Source organism: Cervus elaphus, chromosome 20 (genome assembly GCF_910594005.1).
Source record: "Cervus elaphus chromosome 20, mCerEla1.1, whole genome shotgun sequence".
Taxonomy (NCBI): Eukaryota; Metazoa; Chordata; class Mammalia; order Artiodactyla; family Cervidae; genus Cervus; species Cervus elaphus.
The window spans coordinates 120,258,113-120,275,074 of record NC_057834.1 but is presented as its reverse complement, the minus strand read 5'-3'; the positions used below and the strand labels follow the sequence as shown (position 1 = coordinate 120,275,074).

The 16,962-nt window shown below is 54.5% G+C and overlaps 2 protein-coding genes across 3 annotated transcripts; one reads left to right on the top strand and one right to left on the bottom strand.

The window, feature by feature from the left end:
* The first annotated feature begins 380 nt into the window (after positions 1 to 380).
* TSPAN1 (tetraspanin 1) lies at positions 381 to 5,166 on the top strand. Its single transcript, XM_043876755.1, has 8 exons — positions 381 to 529; positions 988 to 1,052; positions 3,383 to 3,589; positions 3,812 to 3,886; positions 3,988 to 4,086; positions 4,164 to 4,319; positions 4,422 to 4,505; positions 4,692 to 5,166. Exons 2-8 carry the CDS (start codon positions 996 to 998, stop codon positions 4,737 to 4,739), a joined length of 726 nt encoding a protein of 241 aa, XP_043732690.1. The 5' UTR covers positions 381 to 529; positions 988 to 995; the 3' UTR covers positions 4,740 to 5,166.
* Positions 5,167 to 7,480: 2,314 nt separating this feature from the next.
* Positions 7,481 to 16,236, bottom strand: POMGNT1 (protein O-linked mannose N-acetylglucosaminyltransferase 1 (beta 1,2-)). 2 transcript variants are annotated; one of them, XM_043876750.1, is made up of 22 exons: positions 16,108 to 16,236; positions 15,462 to 15,632; positions 14,739 to 14,853; positions 14,494 to 14,612; positions 13,931 to 13,996; positions 13,727 to 13,840; positions 12,844 to 12,961; positions 12,546 to 12,644; positions 12,259 to 12,386; positions 12,057 to 12,127; positions 11,759 to 11,834; positions 11,476 to 11,559; positions 11,345 to 11,386; positions 11,078 to 11,136; positions 10,662 to 10,734; positions 10,451 to 10,579; positions 10,241 to 10,366; positions 9,220 to 9,284; positions 8,988 to 9,032; positions 8,619 to 8,754; positions 8,267 to 8,376; positions 7,481 to 8,167 (listed from the first exon to the last, which is right to left on the bottom strand). In XM_043876750.1, the coding sequence occupies exons 2-22, from the start codon at positions 15,579 to 15,581 to the stop codon at positions 8,080 to 8,082; spliced, it is 1,983 nt and encodes a 660-aa protein (XP_043732685.1). In that variant the 5' UTR covers positions 15,582 to 15,632; positions 16,108 to 16,236; the 3' UTR covers positions 7,481 to 8,079. The 2 variants fall into 2 exon arrangements, with proteins under 2 accessions (XP_043732685.1, XP_043732686.1); XM_043876751.1 differs by having other exon boundaries at positions 12,259 to 12,380.
* Between the last annotated feature and the right edge of the window lie 726 nt (positions 16,237 to 16,962).

Sequence of the window (16,962 nt, the reverse complement as noted above, 5' to 3'; positions counted from 1 at the left end):
ACAGAGTTCACAGGTGTGTGTGCCTGTGCAAGTGTGCATTCGAGAGCACTAGGAGTTGATGTGTGTATGTGGGTGTGAATATACAGCTTGGGCAGGTGTGTGTACCTGCGAGCATGTAGGGTGTGTCCGGCCGTCTCAGCAGGTGCAGCTTAGGAAGCAACTGTGCCTTGCTGTGGAAGGCACACGGTTCTGGGGGGCTGCTCACCTCAGCCCCAGACAGCTGTCTTACTCAGATCAGGAGGGGCGTTGCTGTGGTTGGCGTTGCCAGGCGGAGGCCTGAGGCTGCTGGGGCTGTGGGGAGGAAGCGGCCAGCAGCAGGGGGCAGCAGGGGCAGGCCTATGGGGGCGGGGTGGGGGGGCGGGCAGAAGGAGCCTTTAAAGCTCCTGCCCCGCCCACAGGTGAGCAGTGCCGTGAGAGCCAGCGCTGTCTCCCGCCTGCTCACTCAGTGGCTGTTCCCCCGGAGCTGTGATCCCCTCTGGAGCCTCAGCAGATCCCTCTTGCAGAACTGACTACCAGGACCCCTGACCAGGTGATGGCATAGGATAGAGACTCTCCTGCGAAGAGAGAGCAATCAGGTTTCCTCAGAGAGGAAACAGGTCTGGGGAGCTAAAAGGGCCACGGGGAGGGTCCTGGAAGAGTCTAGGATTGGTCTGGGGTGGGGGGAGTCGAAAGTCCAGGATAAGCAGGAGCCAGGTAAGGACATGGAGTGACCCTGAAGTGGGGGAATCAGGCTTGGGGTGCCTGTGGGATGGACGCAGGTAGGATGTTAGAATGTCAAAGTGTCAGGTGTTAGTAGAGGGCCTGGGCAGTACAGAGGGTTAGGGGTGTCAGGATGGGAACTGGGGAAAGTCCTGAGGCGTCAGAGTCCAGAGGCAGGAGAAGCTTGGTAATTATGTGAGTCCAGGATGCTGGAGTCTGGTATGTCAGTCCAGGCTGGTGGAAGCGGGCAGGTAGCGAGATCCTAATTCCCACATGTCTGCCTCCCAGGAGCCACCATGGGGTGCTTCAGCTTCATTAAGGTCATGATGATCCTCTTCAATATGCTCATCTTTGTAAGTATGAAGGTTATGGGTTCTTTGGGGTTCCCTACAGGAGTGGGCCTTAACCTGAGTAGAGCCCCAACCGGGGAATAAGAGATTGCTATGTCCATACTCTTCCTGAAAATTTCTCCTGATGATGAGATGTGGAAGTCTCCCCGAAGGCTGAGTCTTGGTCCCAGGAGCAACCTAGCTGCCACACAATTTGGGGTGGAGAAGTTTAGGGGCGTCCTCTCCTTCCAGGAAGTTTCAGGCTTAGAGCAGGGCAGGGTAGGCTAACAGCCTGGGGCCTTGGGGGGAGGGGGGGCAGGGTTTTGCCCAAGCTCACCTGTAGTGGAAGGAAATTCAGTGGCCTGTGTATGATGGGGAGCCAAAAGCTGAGACGGTCCAGAGATATGGGAGCAGAGTTTCGGCTTCAAGCAGAATTTGTTGTATTTATTCAACAAACACTGCCTAAGACTCTGTGCCCTCAGGGATCTTGGGTCCAACAGGCCAGATAGGCGACCAGTTTTCCACAGTATATGTGGTCTGAACACAGGGCGTGTTGGAGGGGCTTGAACCCTGCCTAGTCAGAGAAGACTTCTAGAAGGAAATAGCTGAGGCTAGGAATTTGCGCATAGTGAGGAGGTTGGTAAAGCATGCAAAAAGACCCAGAGGCAATGAAATCAGATATTGTTCAGAAAACCAGGAACAGACTGTATAGGGCATGTTTGAGGAAGCTGAGCAATGAGGTATGAATCTAGAGATGGTGGTGAAATTGGGAAGAAATGGACAACATGGACAAAGGACAAAGCTCTTGGATGGTGGCTGAGGTTGGAGGAAGGGGCTAGGGAGACAGAGGTCTTGGAGATGATGACCACATCGCCTCTCCATCGAGAGCAAACCTGGTGGGTAGTTCACCAGCAGCCATGTACCCAGTGGACTTGCAGCTCAGGATATTTGGAAGTCATGTGCCCATAGGTGGTCATTGAAGCCATGGGCAGGGTGAGCACATACAGGGAAACTCAACTTGTAAGGGATAAACAGAGAAAAGGCCACCAGGAAGCAAATGGAGAAAGAGCATAAGGAAGCAAAGCAAGAGAGCAAGGTGTCAGAAAGTCAAGGAGGATACGCCCATGGCTGAACACAGGTTGTCACCAGAGACCTCGAAGCCACAGGAAACTGGGTGAGAGTAAGCAAAGGATGAGGAAATGGAGACATGAAGTGTAGGTGAATTTGGAGGAATTGGGCTGGGGGTGAGGACACTCTCTGATGCTAGTGTAGTATGTGCCTTGGGCTTCTTCTCCTTTCAGGGAATTAGCCTTTATCCCTGTATCTGAAGAAGGCAGCAGGATTGCAGGGCTCTGGATCACAGCGGCTCTGGCCTGAGGGGGTTAAAGGCAAATCCGGTTTGGTTTCTGGCCTCTGTTGCCCAGGCAGGGCAGGCCTCCGACTCCTTGAAATCTGACCCCGCAGGCTAGAAGCCCGGCTTTGTGTCCTCGGGCAAACATGCCTGGATCCACCCACAACCTGCCACCTCGCTCCTGGTTCCAGCCTCAGTTTCCATAGCCGGAAAGTGGGGACTGGACACCTGGGTGGTGTCAGGCTGATTCACCCACCGAAGCCCTGGATCAGTGAGGCTTTGCTTGAAGAGCTATGGGAACTGGGCAGTGCCCTCCTTTCCAGTCTCGGCCTTAGGATCCCGTCTGAGGTGGGGCAGAGCCTCTAAGAGCTCTGGCTGTACTCCATCTCTGGTGCCTCAACTTCCACTTGTGTGACAAGGAGAGATCTAAGCTGGTCCTGGAAGGGACCCAAATGGGGGGCCTTAGGGTGGGTGTCCCTTCTTACCATTGCCCTCTCCAAGGTTAGGAGCAGGTGTAAACCTCAGCCACGCCTAAGTTGCTATAGTGACCGTTGAACCTGCTCAATGCTACCACCCTCCTCTTTCTGCCTATCAGAGAACCGAGGTGTTCCAGGCACCTATAACCCAGAAGTGAAATGGGGGGAGGTGGCTTTTGGGCGGGGGGGGTGGGGCAGGTGTTCACCTTCTTGTTTGCGGTTCAAGCTATGTGGCAGGACCCTGGCAGCGGTAAGGGAAAGCTTTGCCCCTCCCCCACACCCTGTGGCTATTTCTGGAATCCCTGGTCCCATTTACATCTGCCTAGATGTGCAGCCTGGTGCTAACTGCAGTGTCCCAGCTCCCATCTTTCTGGCTCTAAAGATGAGTCAGAACTCCCTACAGGATGAGTTTTTGGACTCCATACCCAATAAATGGGAAAGTTTCTTATCTCCCATCTTCCTAACTCAGCTGTGTGATAGGCAGCTGCCTGGCAGCGCTGTTTCAAAGTCTGCCTCTCTGTCCCCAGCTGTGTGGCGCAGCCCTGTTGGCAGTGGGCATCTGGGTGTCGGTTGACGGACCATCCTTTATGAAGATCTTCGGGCCGATGTCATCCACTGCCATGCAGTTCGTCAACGTGGGCTACTTCCTCATCGCAGCCGGTGCTGTGCTCTTCGCTCTTGGTTTCCTGGGCTGCTACGGTGCCCAGACTGAGAGCAAGTGTGCCCTCATGACGGTGTGTCAAACCCAGCTCCACAGGCCCATAACCAAAGCCCAGGGTCCCCTCACCCTTGACACTAGGCCCTGGGGATCCCCAAACCCTGCTCTGGATTCCAGGGGTCTCAGCAAATGGGGCCCCTGCCTTGTTTTCATGCGGGGAAGGGCAGAGCACGGTTAGGGTAAGGAAGGCATGAGAGGTTCTCTCTCCCTAAAACTCAGATCCCTGTTCTCCACTCAGTTCTTCTTCATCCTCCTCCTCATCTTCATTGCTGAGGTTGCAGCTGCTGTGGTCGCCTTGGTGTACACTACATTGGTGAGGAACAGGGATGGGGCAAGGGGGTACCACTGGGCAGAGCCCTGAGAGGGGGCCACGCCCTCCCCACCAGGCTGTAAACACTGGCCTTCCCCACCCAGGCCGAGAACTTCCTGACGGTGGTGGTGGTGCCCAACATCAAGAAAGAGTACGGTTCCCAAAAAGACTTCACTCAAGTGTGGAACTCCACCATGGAAGGGGTAAGGTGGGCTGGGGGAGACTTGGGGGTGGGGAGAAATAAGCAAGGCCCCTCTGATCATCTTTTCTTCATCTCCAGCTCAAGTGCTGTGGCTTCACCAACTACACAGACTTTGAGGGCTCGCCCTATGTAATGGGCAGTGGTACCTTTCCCCCATACTGCTGCTATGACAGTGTCAACCGCTCGCTCGTGGAACCCTGCAACAGTGTCAATGCCCATAACATGAGTGTCCAGGTAAAGGCTGGCCCAGGAGGCTGGGATGCTTTAACGGCCCCAGGGTGCTGAATGAGAGTGGGAGCAGCTGCTGACTGTAGATGCTCTCTCCCCTCCCCCAAGGGATGCTTCAAACAGCTTCTCCGTGACATCCGAACCAATGCAGTCACTGTGGGTGGTGTGGCAGCCGGAATTGGGGGCTTGGAGGTAAGGAGAAGAGCTTGGGGCGGGATATCCCCCACCCTGTTTCAGGGCTGCCTGACCCATCTCTGAGGCCTCTCTGGAAGAGACAGACTTCTAACAAAACTTCACGATCAGTGTCTAGGGGGCAGGGAACTAAAGTTTAAGGAACCCGGTATGTCTCTTCATCTCTCCCTGTTCCTTTCCCACCAGCTGGCTGCCATGATTGTGTCCATGTATCTATACTGCAATCTGGAATAAGTTGGCTTCTCCTTCCACCACTGCTGCTGTCGAATGAGAACTGTGAAGAGGCAGTGATCAGGGTGGGGACAGGATCTAACAGTGTCTCTTGGGCTGGAGTTGACCTGACTTTGTTCCTCTGGACTCGGGGCCAAATGGACACCACCCCCTTCAACTGGAGCCTGACATTTCCTTCTCTTGGTGGGTTTGGGGTCCTCCTATTCCAGAGCCCCTAAGGTAGCCAATCCTCATACCCATTCCTCCAGTCTGTCCCTTAAACACTTGATACCCCCTCAGAGCAAGGGAGGGGCGGGTGCTCTTGGGGATCCCAGTACTCCACAGGGGGGATTAGAGAAAGGCAGCCCATAACATGAGCATATACAAAATCAGCAGTTACCGAGCGGATGTGTAGAAGGCATTTCAGGACTCATAAACCCATTAAAATGTTTGTCTGGACTCTGTGTATCCTTGGGGAGAGGGACCTCAAACTTGTCTACACTGGCCTCAAACTCCTGTGGGGTTGTTGACTCAGAGGCTCCTGGAAAGGCAGCAGAAGGGAAGTAGCATGGAGGTGGGTGGCTATTTCTCACCTTCATTTGGATTGCAGACCTGGAAGGGAGCTTAACAAGAATGACCAAGAGGACACTGAGGGAGGCGGTGGGGGCTGGGCCAGTCTGCAGCCCTATAATGGGGGGAGGACTTTGGCCTGAAACTACCCCTTCCTGGGTAGGGGCACTGGACTGGAAAACTATGAAAATAACAAGCTTGTGCCCAAATAGGGGGCAGGGAGACTAAAAATACTGCCAAGACAATGGAAGAGGGTCATTCCTTAAGTTCTGGGAAGCCCTCCAGAAGCCCCAACCAGGGCACCCAAACTGCCTTCCCTTCCCAGGCAGGCAGAGCCCCACACCTGTCCCTGCTTTGGGGCCATCAGAAAGAATTTCATTTACTCTGTATTGGTCACCCAGTGCTCTATAGATCTGATCTCTTATTTAGTCTTAACTACCCCCATGTTCCAGAAACTGGGCCTAGAGAGGCCAAGTGACTTGTTCCAGGCCCACAACCTCCTGTGAAAAGCTGGGCCTGGATTTGGGTCCAGCCCATCTGACTCCTGAGCCAGGTGGGGTCCTGGCTGACATGGCAGCATGATTCACTTTTAAGTCACAACATCCCACACAGCCATCTGATCACTGCTGCAGAAGAGAGAGCACTAAGGTGGGAGGCCATGGCCAGAGGGTATGGTGTCTACCTCCAAGCCAAGTCCAGCCTGGCAAACCAGTCCTCCTTGCCTCCCTTTGACCCTTGGATCCTTCTTCCCAGGCTTTACTAGGGCAACCCAGAACCATCACTTGTCCTGAGTCCAAAAAAGAACTGCAACCTTGCCAGTGCAACACAGTCCGAGCTAGTCTTCAAGGCCCAGATCAGGAGTCTGCTGGGGAATGGGCAGGAGGAGCACTCAGTACCCACCCCACCTCTCTGTGCCTCACTCTGCCCCACCCCCAGGTGCATACACAGAGGCTGCAAGGGATTTGTTTGCCCTGGGCGGGCCTCCTCCACCTCATTATGGGTTAATTGCTCCTCAACCTGGCTTTTGTGGCACCTCGAACACTATCTCTACCTCTGGAGGCAAACACTGAAGGCGTCAAAGTGGCGAGAAATGTCGGAGCCACATACTGCCCCTGCCATCACTGAGCAGGGCTCCAGGCACCAGTGGGAGAGGCAGGGGCAGAGAGCTGATGACAGGGCAGAGTTCCTGCCAGTTCCTGCCTCCTTGGCTAAAGGCTCCATACAAGAAGCTCATCCGGCTCAATTTACAAGGGCTCTGCAGGCAGACCCCTTCTCAAACTGTCCTATACTCACTTTCATGAACTTAAGTCCTTCACAGATTCCCCAAATGCCATGCCTTGGGCTGTATCAACTACTCCTCTGGGTAATCTCTTCCATCTTCTGGCAGACTTGCATGATTTACATCTTCCTAATCTCTGGATCACTGGTTGGGTTAAGAATCCAATGAAAATGATTGCTTTTCCCTGGAAAAATGCTCAGATATGGAATCTGTATACAAAGTACCCTAAGGGCCACAGGCATCCTTGTTCTTGTGTCTCCATCTGCAGTGCACTCCTCACTTCCTGCATGAGGGACATTCAGCTCTGTCTTGCCTACTTCCTTCCCACATGCACTACCCTCACCTGCTCTCCATCACCTCCTCATCCCCAGCTATTCCATTTTGCTCTCTCTTGCTCCATTTCTGGGGACAGGTGCTCAGGCCCAGACAAACTAGGCAGGAAACAGTAGGATGGTTAATTGAACAGTGGGGATGGGGTGTGGGGTGGCTGCTCTGAGTTCAGTCCCAAGTAGGGGGCAAAGGTCAGGCTCAGTTGTTCTAGGGTGGACCTTAGGTAAAAATCTTGGAGTTTGAGACTCGGGCATCCCCTGGTGGCCAAATGGCACTAGTGGAAGTCGCTCAGATGTGTCTGACTCTTTGTGTCCCCATGGACTATACAGTCCATGGAATTCTCCAGGCCAGAATACTGGAGTAGGAAGCCTTTCCCTTCTCCAGGGGATCTTCCTAACCCAGGGATCAAACACAGCTCTCCCACTTTGCAGGTGGATTCTTTACCAACTGAACCACAAGGGAAGCCCAAGTGGAAAATAAACCTGTGGAGGATAGTAAAGAAAACTCACCATCTATCATGACCATTCTCTCTCCCACCCATCTGTGTGTGTGTCTCTCTCATACACACACAGTCACAAGACACATCCCCAGAGCTTTTCTCCTTTTTTAATCAATGACCACCTTATCCAGCTTTGGAAATCTGGACAAAGAGGAGGCTGAGAAGAGGCCTGGTTCAGTGTCTGAGGGTCTCTGAGTGAGTCTGCATCAGCAGGTGGGCCCCAGGTGGGCCTGTCCATGGGTTGGGCACAGCAGTTTCCTGAGTAAGAGCCTGCCCCACCCTCAGGGCAGCACCCCAGTCCAAAAAAAAAAAAAAAAGAATCAAGGCCCTCCAGGCTTCAGCTGTTTCCAAGGCCCTCAGGACAGTCAATAAATACGTTAGATTCTGAGTCAGGCCTGGGAGGAGGGAGTATGCAAAGGGCAGGATGTGCTGCCCAGGGATCCCAGTGATTCCCAGGTACTCTCCTGCCCTTTCCCGACAAGGAAGTAAATAAATAGACCTCCAACTCAGGAAAAGGGGTGTTGGAGCAGAGGAACCCTCCCCTGGGAGTTAGTAATTAAGTCTCATGTTAAAAACAAACCAGACCCAGCCCCTGCCAGTGTCTACAAAATCCTACAGGATTGGGTAAAGGGCTAGCCTGCCTGGGGGTACACAGTACCCAGCCCTGCAGGTTCTTGGAGGAGGTCTCATGTCTGTTCTGCAGCTCCTGGGCCTCCCTCCTCCTTTGGGGGTGACTCCAAGAAAATTGGGGTGATTGATGGTGGCTTCTTCATCCTGAGAAAAGAATAGGAATATGGACAGGGAAGCAGTCATTAGTTACATCGCCAAATCCCATGAGTCTTCCATTTCCCAGGACAGGATAGGGTCACTCACGAGTACGGGGAGGCTGGGACCCCCACCACCAGGAAGTGGTTCTTTTTCCGAAACAGTCTCCACAGGCCCCGGTGGTTGCCACGCACATCCAGGTCCCAGATTCGGAGGCACTGGGGGAGGGGGGCGGTGGCAAAGGCATGGGTCAGAGAGCTGTGGTGAGGGCCCAGCGCCACCCCCCTCAGCAGCCACCTCAATTTGCAAGAGACAGCGCCTTCAAGACTATGGGTTTGTGAAGGGGGTTAGAAGAGAGGCTCTGAGAGTATGAAGAGAAGGTTCTGAAGTACAGGAGTCCAGAAAGGCTCCCTGTATCTTGGGAAAGGGTATTCCTGGGGGAGGTGTGGTATTGGAGCACCTTGGCAAGCTGAGTCCAGGTGGTGAAGTCATCGTCCTTCTCCATCCGGATAAAGGCCACGTAGGTGTGGCCCTCTGTGTCTGGCAGGAAAGAGTCTTCACAAGGGTTCTTGCTGTGGTCCAGAACCTCCGCTTCGCTGCAGCAGGGGGTGGGGGAGAAAGGCCAAGACAAGGCCCACCTCGTGACTGTGTCACACAGGCCCTGTGCTTTTAATGCTCTACTGTAGCTATCTTGAACTTCTTAATAATTTTTGAACAAGGGACCCTGGTTTTCATTTTGCATTGGGCCCCACAAACTCTGGGGCCAAGACTCCCAATGTTTGACTTCTCCTCACTCCCTGACACATACTCTCACTGCCCTCAGCCATACCTGAGCAGCCTGTGAACTTCCACTTCGTAAGCATCCTTCTTCAGACTGAGGGAGAGGGAGAACCGAGTCAGGGGAGGGGATCAGTCCAGGGGAGGGGTAACCCCTTAAGGGATCACATGGGGATTGGGGGCAACAGGGCTGGGGTAAATACACAAGCCCCAGGGTGGAAAGGGCCTGTCAAGTACTGGTTATCAAGACTCCGAGATCTCCCCTTTGTGTCCGCAGCCTCTACCTGTCCACGTTCCTCAGCTGGACACCTGGAACTGTGTTGAACTTGTGCTTCTTGAAGTAGGCCTCCTGGAAGGGATGTGAAGGTAAAAAGCAGGGCCTTACCCTGGCTGGCCCACACCTGCCTGCTGACCCACCACATATCCACAAGACCCACAGTGAAGTCCTAGACCTATAAAAGTCCCTCTAATTCCCTTGTCTTCCACATCCTCTTGGCAGCATGCTACTAGCTTTAATCTGGCTCCACCATTGCCAGAGAGTTCACACTGACATCTCATGCTACTGGCCCCTGAGCTGGTCCTTGTCTCCAGTGGTTCTCCCTGGGCCTGCTGTTCCAGGGACACAGAAGCTGGGAATGAGGCTTGCAAAGTGACAGGTTGGACTGGGAGGGAGGGAACTTCATGACTAAGGAGCTGAGGGTGAGGGAAAGGAGGTCACTCCCTGCTCCTCTCAGAAATGAGTGGGGGTCTTATAGTAACCAGCCTCTGAAGGCTTCTAGGAGGTTCCAAACTGGAAGCTGTCCATTCCTTCACACTGGGTTCTCTCAAGGTCTCCCTGGCTATAACTGAGGAGTGGCCCTTTGGACACAGCCATGAAGGGGTGGGGACTGGGGCCCTCCCTGTTCACTTCAGGCTGAGGCTTCAGCCTCAGCACTTATAAGGATAGGAGAGAGCACAATTCGCAGGGCTGGACGAGTGCGTGGCTGCAGAAATACCCTCCCCACACCCACAGTCTAGTGCTAAGAATAGCAATAATAAAAATAATACCAGCTGACCCTTATATAATGTTTACAGTCCAAAGCATATTACTCATACTAACTTCTTTAAGTCTCACAACCCTGTGAGGTAGGTGGTATTTTTATCCTCCTTTCTCAAATAAAGAAACTAATACAAAAGGCAGTTACTAATAATTTCCCAAAGCTAACTGGCTAGTGAGTGGCAGAGCTGAGGTTGCTCGGGCCCATGCTCTTGACCCATCTACCACACTGTGCCCCCCCCGCCCCAACACCCCTGCCTCCTACTCACATGGAAGTAGCCATTCATGTTGAGGCCAACGATGCCGAAGTGGTAGGATCGGGACACGTCAGGGATAATGCACTCTCGGCCTCGGCGTTGTTCTGGCATCCGCATCCACATGTCCCAGTCCCAGAGCTGGCAGCGTGGAAGACACTCAGAGTTAAAGAGGTTTGAGCTGGCAGGGGATTCCAGCCCACTCACCCTTCCCTGCCAGGGCACCTTTTCTGGTGTGGGCCACTTGGGCTCAAGCTCTTCCTTGTACAAGGACTTCCTGAGCACCCAGCCCAGCCCGGGCATGGTCTCCACACGGTACAGCAGTGCTGGGTCCTCCGCCGTGTGCTCATAGCCCTGTGGACAGGCGGCCATGAGAGGAAGTGTTAGCTTGGGGCCTCTACCCATCCCTCAGCTGACCCCTGGCTGCTCAGCCTACCTGGTCATTCCAGGCAGAGATACAGTACAAGCTGTCGTCCTCCTCCAGCAGGTGGATGGATTGGCTCAGGAAACTGAGAGGCAGGGTCCAGGGGTTCAGAGAGGGGCAAGGACAAACCCAGTCACACAGTGATGCTGGAAGAGCTGGAGATGGGACTCAGGAGTCATGCCTCCTTCCACCTTCCCCTCAAACCCCATTCATCCCTTCTGTTTCCATTCATCCTTTCTGCTCTCTCCTCCTGCCCCAACACCAGCCAGCCTACCTTTGCTCAGGCATTCCCCCCACTTTGGAGCCTGCTTCCTCCAGAAAGCTTTCTAAGAGCCCCCACTGGAGGGAGGGGGCTTCCTCCCTGGAGACCCAGTCAAGCAAAGAGGCCCCATGCAGCTTGGAGCTTCATGCAGGAGCACCCCTCTCACCTGAAAAAATCCACAGCAATGTCGAGGTCCTCTTCCAGAACCACAGCAAACTTGGCTTCCTAAAGGGTGAGGGGGACAACATGAGCCCTAGGGGGCTTTCTCATCCCATGTCACTCCCACTTCCATCCCACTTCTCAGGCTGCACTGCCCCCATTTTTCATATCAGGAGGATGAGGCCCAGAGAGAGGAAGAGCTTGCTATATAGTAAGACCAGACTTATGCTCACTTTCCCCCTCTAAGTTCAAGAGTTTTGTCCTTACTACTCACCGGAAACAGGTTGAAAGTGGCAGTGAGGCTGGCCTTGTAGTGCTGGGTGGGGAGTAGGAATAGGGCACATGAGCTTTGGGGTGGACAGTGGAGCCAGGTGTCCGCCCCTTCCATCTTTGCCCAGGCGGTACCTGAGACACTCGGGCGTTCTTGATGCTGATGGGAGTGTGCTGGATGCCCCTCAGACCAAACAGCGCCACCACATCCATCGGCTCCTAAGGGGCACGGCCATCATGTGAACCCCCCACCTCAACTCCACCCCCGGCCCACCTCTGCATGTTCTGTCTCGTCAAGCCCTGCATGTTTCACAGCCCTTGCCTGGGCTGTCTCCCCTGCCAGGCCTCTGTGATCATTGCTACTCAGTTCCTGCAGCCCTGCACTCTGCTCTGCCAGAAGCCCCCAAGCCCCACTCACCTCATAGTAGCCATCGATGAAAACTGTTATCATCTGGGGAGACACCCCCTGGGCTGAAAGTAGAGAGCGCAGCATCCTGGGGAGCCCAGGGATGGATTAGACCTCTTTGTTCCCCCAAATCAGGACTCCTCTGTACTTACAGATGGGCCCCAACTCCCCATGTTCACCCACATAGGTGAAGGGACCCAGAATCTGTTGCCTTTCCACCCACCTCAAGCATTCTTCCTGCAGGTACATGAGCCTGGGGTTCCCACCACTAGCAACCTCCTATTCAGTGCTAGATACAGTCGGGGCTCACCTGTACAGGTAGTTGGGCCGGTTCCCCGCAATGACAGCTACAGGCACATTGAGGACCTTGTTGTCTGGGAGCTGAGGGAGAAAGAATGTTCAGCTCCTGGTTCCTTCCCAGGCTGGGACAGGAAAAGCCCACCCTGGACCTCTCCTTGAGGTCCAGCAAGCTGGGGAAGAGTCCGGGCCTCACTGCCCAAAGCCCCACTCACAGGGTCAGGGCTGAACTCGATGGGTGTGGGGTCCTTGCAGCTGCACACGCTCCCATAGCCCTCGACTTTGCTGCAGAAGCGGCGGCGGCGACGGTTCAGCTCTGTGTCTGCCCAGTGGCACTCTGCCTCTGACAGGGGGGAGATGAGGTCAACAGGATGGGAGAATGAGGCCAGTGTGGTCTGGAGAACACCAGACACCCAGTCGAGAACGAAGCCCTGTAAAGAGAACCCAAATGCCTACCCCCAGCCCAGGTACTGCCCTGGAGCCCAGCCCCCACTGACCCCACCTTCAGCTGAGCTCAGCGGCACATCTGTCTTCAGCAGAACTGGATCCCCCCAGGAGGAGAGGGCAGGTGACTTAGAATGTTTCTCCCCAAGCACAGGACCTGGCAGGCGGCAGAAATGAGGGGCAATGGGGGCCCTAGATCCAGGCTCTAGTTCTGGATCTTCTTCCCGTCTCCTGGCCCAGCTTCATCCAGCCCACCACCACCAGCTTCGATTGGACATCTACCCCACCCCATCTCCTGAACTTTTGCTCCTCCCAGGCCCTGAATACTACAGGGTGGATGCCTATGGTGCCGGCACCTCCTTTTCGTCCCACGAAGGCCCAGGTGTCCCTCCAGCCCAGGGCAGGGCCAGCCTGGCTGCCTAAGCTCCTCAGCAGAGCCTTGGCGGTGTCCTTGAGGTGGAAGGAGCCCTCGTCCTAGGAGACCAGAGAAGGTGATCAACCTGACTGGCATAGCTCCAGGAGACTTGGCCTCAGGGAATACTAACTAAAGGTCAAGAACCATGTAAAACCTTTTACTTAGATCAGCTCATTGAATTATCACATCCCAGAAAATTGAAGGCTTAGATTCTAAAACTCACTCAAGGTCACCAGGCTAATCAGTCATTACCATGGTCCCACACAGTACCCACCTCTGTTCCCTGCCACCTCCCTGCCTTCCCCCTACTACCTTCTCCACCCCTCCCCCATCTTGCTCCAGCTCCACTGGCAGACTTGTTCCACAAGCAGGCCAAGCACCTTTCCAATTAGGGGCCTCTGTGCTTGCCTTTCCATCTAGAATGCTCTTTCTCCAGATATTCACATGGCTCACTCCTCACTTCTTCCAGCTTTCTGTGCACACATCATTTCACTTACAGAGGCCTTCCCTTTCTAAAACACACTCAATCACCCTGTCTCCCTTGCTTAATTTTCCTCTCCATGTAAGTTATTGTTTTCCTGACATTATAGATTTATCTGGCTGCTTTCTGTTGATCTTGCCCTGTGGGTATAAACTCCACTAATAGGGACTAATATTAAGGGTAGGGACTCTGTCATGCTCTCCACTGACAAAGCTAGGATTGGAATCTGGTCACCTTCCTCCAGAGGCTTTTGCCACTCTGCCATATTAGGGGCACGAACCCAGGGCCACAAGCAGAGTTGAATTAGGGGCTTTGGGAATGGGGCCAAGGGTGAGTTACTGACCTTGACGGTGCAGATGAGCACTCGGCCAGGTGCCACCATGTTGAGGAACAGCACCATGGCCTCATCCTCATGAGGTGAATAGGTGTCAAACACCCGCTTTGCCATCACATGGCCCTGGCAGGAGACACACCTCTTGTGCGTTAGTGTCACCAGCAAGGAGGACTTAGCTCCGGCCCTCTAGGTCCCCTACCCTTAGAACCTCACCGTGGCCTGGTTGAGGACGATGACATGGATGCCCCGGCCCTGCTCCTGGGCCTCATCCTCCAGCACCTGAAGAGTAGTGGAGACAAGGACAAACTCTTCATTCTGGCATTTGAGGTCTCTCTGTCTTATGGGCACTTACAGCAACAGCTGCATGAAACAAAACCTCCCCTCCTTCCTCTGCCTCTGGTCACATAGTTCTCTTCAAACCCAGCTTGAAGGCCACCTCTTCAGGAAGTCTCCATAGTTCTCCCATGAAAAGAGATCCCATCTTTCTACAATCTGCTCCCACTGTCATGACTTTTAGAGCCCTTGACTATCTCTGCCTCATGCTGGAGCTGTCACAGTTTATCAGACTGAATCCCTCAAAGTAGGGGCCAGGTCTGGTTACCTCTGGATTCCCAGTGTCCAGGCCAAGGCCAAGGTCAAAGAAGGCAGTAGGAAGTAGTTAGAAAAATAAATAAATCAATGAAGTAACTGCCTACTAATATTAATTATCACTTTTGATAATACCCGCTACATATGATGTATTTCACATACTTTACACTAGGCACCAGCCCACTCACCGTGGTGCCGTCCACTGCCACATACACTTTGCTGCGGCTTGAGTATACCTCCACATCCAGGACACGTCGGGGACCACTGCCTCTGCGCCGTGGGGGCTCCAGTCGGCCCAGGGCCTCATCTGTGATGGTGTGACAGGTCTTGGAGATGGTCCCTCCAGCAAAGTCTGGGATCTGCCTGCCATTTCAGCCTGAGGATCCCAGGGGACCTCCCTCCACCACCAATCCCAGCCTCAGTCTGGCCCTACCATAGTCTTGTTCTGGCTCCAGGTCTTCACTGGCCTCACTGATAGCTCGTCGTGTGTCCAGGATCAACTTGATGTTGACAATGACGGTCACCAGTAGGAAAAGCACGGCTCCTGTCTGAGGGGAGGGGCAGGGATGATAAAGAGGGGTACCCCCTCCAGATCACTGAGGGTCTTTCTGAAATGAGAGCTCTGGCTGAAGCCACGACACGGGGAGAACCTGGGTTTGCCTGTCCTCCCTCTGTGTGACCAGTTCTACTCCCCCAGACTGGGGTCCAGTTTCATGACCACCTCCTTCAGAGGCACTCCCCTTCCATCAGGGCGCTCCCTACCCAGAACTCCTGTATTCTTCCATTGGAGGCCTTGAGTTCCTTGGTCCCCTCCACAATTAGTTCCTAGAGATGGAGCCAGTCCCAGAGAACCACACGGGGAATCAGAAGACCTGGGTCCTAGCCCTGCCTGTCTGACAGGTGTGTGCCCTGGGCAAAGCCTTCCTGATCCAACTTCAGCTTTGTCAGAAGCCTAGGAGGTTGTACCCGGGTTCTGATTCCAGAACTCTGGGCCCAAACCACTACCTGGTAGGGACGGGAGACAAAGAAGTTTCCCTTCTAGGAAGCTGCTGCCTCTTTCTGGGGTGGGGCCAGCCAAGGGAGGTCCCGTGACCATAGCCTAGGCTGGGGGCAAAGCTGAATGGGAGCCCCTGGGAGTTTGGGGACACCTCTATACCTGACAGAACCTCCGCAGGGCCCGCTGGTTGGTCAGTTTATACTTCCAGGTAAGATACCAGCTCCGCTTTTTTCGCGCCCCAAAGGGCTTGATGAGGGGGCTGGGCTTCCAGTCGTCCATGTCGTATTGCGGGGGTCACCACTGTCCTGGCCAACCCATGCCTGCAGGAGTCTGAGGAGACCAGAGGGTCACATGGGGTAAGGTGTTCTTCCTAGAGCCTGATGTTTTCTTAGAAAGATGAGGGAGGACCTCCCAGTAATTCTTCCCTGCAGGCATCCATGCTCTGTGACCCAGGTAAAGTAGCTCAACCACTCTGGAAAGGAAACCTTCAAAGGGGTCAGAACACCTGGAAACTCCCCTGGGGCTGGGGAAACTGACAGGACTGCTCACGGTCCCAGAGGTGGAGGCCAAATAATCGACTCTCAGGCTCATCAGTCCCTAAAAGAATGAAGCCCCAGGCCTTCCTAGTGCTGGGGTGAGCAAAGGGCAGCGAACCCCCAACACCACCATTCTCTACCCGCTTCGGCCCTCGCCCCCTCCGATCTGGCCTTGCTTTTTTCCTCCCGGAGCTCGGGGCCACCCGAGCAGTCGGGGGATCCGCCCGGGACACACCACCCCTCCTGGACCCCCGTCCAGAGACACTCACATCTCAAGGAGCCCGGGCCCCGTTCGGGCCCCACTCGGGCCCGCACAGCTCGGCCCGGCGCGCCGCGGCCTCCGCCTCCTCCATGCCGCTCGCGGCCCCGCCCCGGCCCGGCCGGCCCGCCTCCCCGCTTCCGCCGCCGCCGCCGCCGCCGCCGCGGGGTGAGAGGGCGGCGGGCGGCGCTTAGGGCGGCGGTCCGTGTCAGCTGCCCGCGAGTCCTGCTAGTGCTCGGTCCATCGGATGCTTTGCAGCCGGCTGGCCGGGTGGGCGGCTGGGGGAGAGCCGCTTCCCGGCCCCCAGGACCGCGTGATGGCAAACCCGATTTGGGTCGGAGTCCTAGAGCCTTGAACTAGACCTCGATGCGCGCCAGGGTCAGAAGGGCGACAGGCCTGGGACATAGACACCCACCTCCCTTTGCTTGGGCGAGGCTGCACCTAGGTCTAGTGTATGCGAGGCCATTGAAGACTACGGGGAATTAAAACCTGGTTATACCACTCTCCTAGACCTTGGGCAGGTCATTTCACGTCTCAGCACAGGTTCCCTTCTCTGTGAAATCAGGATGCCCATACAGGATGCTTACTGCATGGCAGTCAATGTTTTAAGTAAGCACCGTACTATATTAACTCATCTAATTCCACAACAGCTCCAAGAGGTAGGAACTATTACTATCCCAATGCTAGAGACAAAGAAAATGAAGCTCAATATCACAAAGTTGGTGGAGCTAGAATTCAAACCCTGGCAGTCTGGTTCCAGATTCCTCTTAACCCCTCACTATACTGATAATAATAACACTTAATAAAGTTCAGGAGGTGAGAAGCATTTAGCTTAACACAGTGGTTCTCAAACTTCAGCTTGCAT

What these genes read in the sequence shown, in the direction of transcription:
- TSPAN1 (XM_043876755.1), top strand. Translation starts at nt 996, where the DNA reads ATGGGGTGCTTCAGCTTCATTAAGGTCATGATGATCCTCTTCAATATG. An exon ending in TCTTCAATATGCTCATCTTT is followed by an intron (nt 1,053 to 3,382) that starts GTAAGTATGAAG and finishes CTCTGTCCCCAG; the next exon opens with CTGTGTGGCGCAGCCCTGTT. An exon ending in GCAAGTGTGCCCTCATGACG is followed by an intron (nt 3,590 to 3,811) that starts GTGTGTCAAACC and finishes TTCTCCACTCAG; the next exon opens with TTCTTCTTCATCCTCCTCCT.
- POMGNT1 (XM_043876750.1), bottom strand. Translation starts at nt 15,581, where the DNA reads ATGGACGACTGGAAGCCCAGCCCCCTCATCAAGCCCTTTGGGGCGCGA. An exon ending in TCATCGATGGCTACTATGAG is followed by an intron (nt 11,560 to 11,758) that starts GTGAGTGGGGCT and finishes CGTGCCCCTTAG; the next exon opens with GAGCCGATGGATGTGGTGGC. An exon ending in TCTCTGCCTGGAATGACCAG is followed by an intron (nt 10,580 to 10,661) that starts GTAGGCTGAGCA and finishes GCCTGTCCACAG; the next exon opens with GGCTATGAGCACACGGCGGA.